The following is a 1,036-nucleotide window of genomic DNA, read 5'->3' as shown; positions in this document are numbered from 1 at the left end:
ACCCTTAACTGACGGAGGAGGAGATGCACATGAAGAGGACATTTCCCCTTCCTATGCGTCTCCTCACCGTCCAATCCACTTTTCCTTCCCATCCTTTCCTCATAAGAAAAGGGTGGAAAGGGAACGGGACTAAAATTAGGCCTCCGGCACCACACTCATCAGACGAAACGCGGAATTGCTTCCACTTCACGCCTGTTTTCTGTGTGGTCGTGGTATTGCACCGGGCGAGCCGGCCCATTCGTGCGAAGATGTTAAAGCGGGCTCTACCACTGTTAGAGTGTGAATATTTTCAAATGTCAAATTCACAGTTTTAATTTCCAGAAATAATATTTGCGGATCAAATACCAATATGCACAGAATGTCCAGGCATTATCAAGCCGGATATTGTATTCTTTGGTGAGAGTTTGCCAGAGAGGTTCCAGACCTGTCTCCAGGAAGACTTCCAGAAGTGCGACTTGCTTATCATTATGGGATCATCCCTAGAAGTACAACCCTTTGCATCTCTCATAGATATGTGAGTTATTATTTAATTACTATATGTTTTTGTAGTGTGCGGGAATTAGGTAAATATTGCGTCTTATGAAAAGAAATGGGGTGAAAACTATAAAATTCTAAGTTGCCTTATAATATAGGCTTATGTAACAAATATTGAAAAATGTTTAATCCTCTAAAGTAATGTAAGACTTATTTAAGAAATTACATTTCTAAGGAATAGATTGTGTGTTAGAAATTGAATTTTAAATGCCAGTACTTGGAAGTTATGAATTCTGAACTAGAATAAATATTGACAAAGACAATAGAGCTATGAAAAGTCAAGTTAGTGAATATTAAATTTGGGCAATATAAATTAATCAAAAGTAATTATCTTCACACATTTTAACACAATTCTTATTTGTCACATTTACAACACTGTCAATCACAGTACATAAGACAAGTATTGGGTAATATGTAGGGTGCCGGAATGGTGTCCGAGGTTGTTGATCAACCGTGAGAAGGCTGGAGAGCGTTCGCCCTTGCTGCGGCTGTGCGGGCTGGC

The 1,036-nt window shown here is 39.3% G+C and overlaps 1 protein-coding gene across 1 annotated transcript; it reads left to right on the top strand.

The window, feature by feature from the left end:
- Positions 1-321: 321 nt before the first annotated feature.
- On the top strand, positions 322-1,030 carry LOC106106156 (NAD-dependent protein deacetylase sirtuin-2-like; the record flags this gene model as incomplete). Its single annotated transcript, XM_013286704.1, has 2 exons — positions 322-514; positions 953-1,030. Coding segments are annotated over 2 exons (271 nt in total), but the record flags the coding sequence as incomplete, so codon positions are not given.
- Between the last annotated feature and the right edge of the window lie 6 nt (positions 1,031-1,036).

The sequence above is a fragment of the Papilio polytes genome, unplaced genomic scaffold (genome assembly GCF_000836215.1).
Source record: "Papilio polytes unplaced genomic scaffold, Ppol_1.0 DF822339.1, whole genome shotgun sequence".
NCBI lineage: Eukaryota > Metazoa > Arthropoda > Insecta > Lepidoptera > Papilionidae > Papilio > Papilio polytes.
This window is presented reverse-complemented; position numbering and strand designations above follow the sequence as displayed.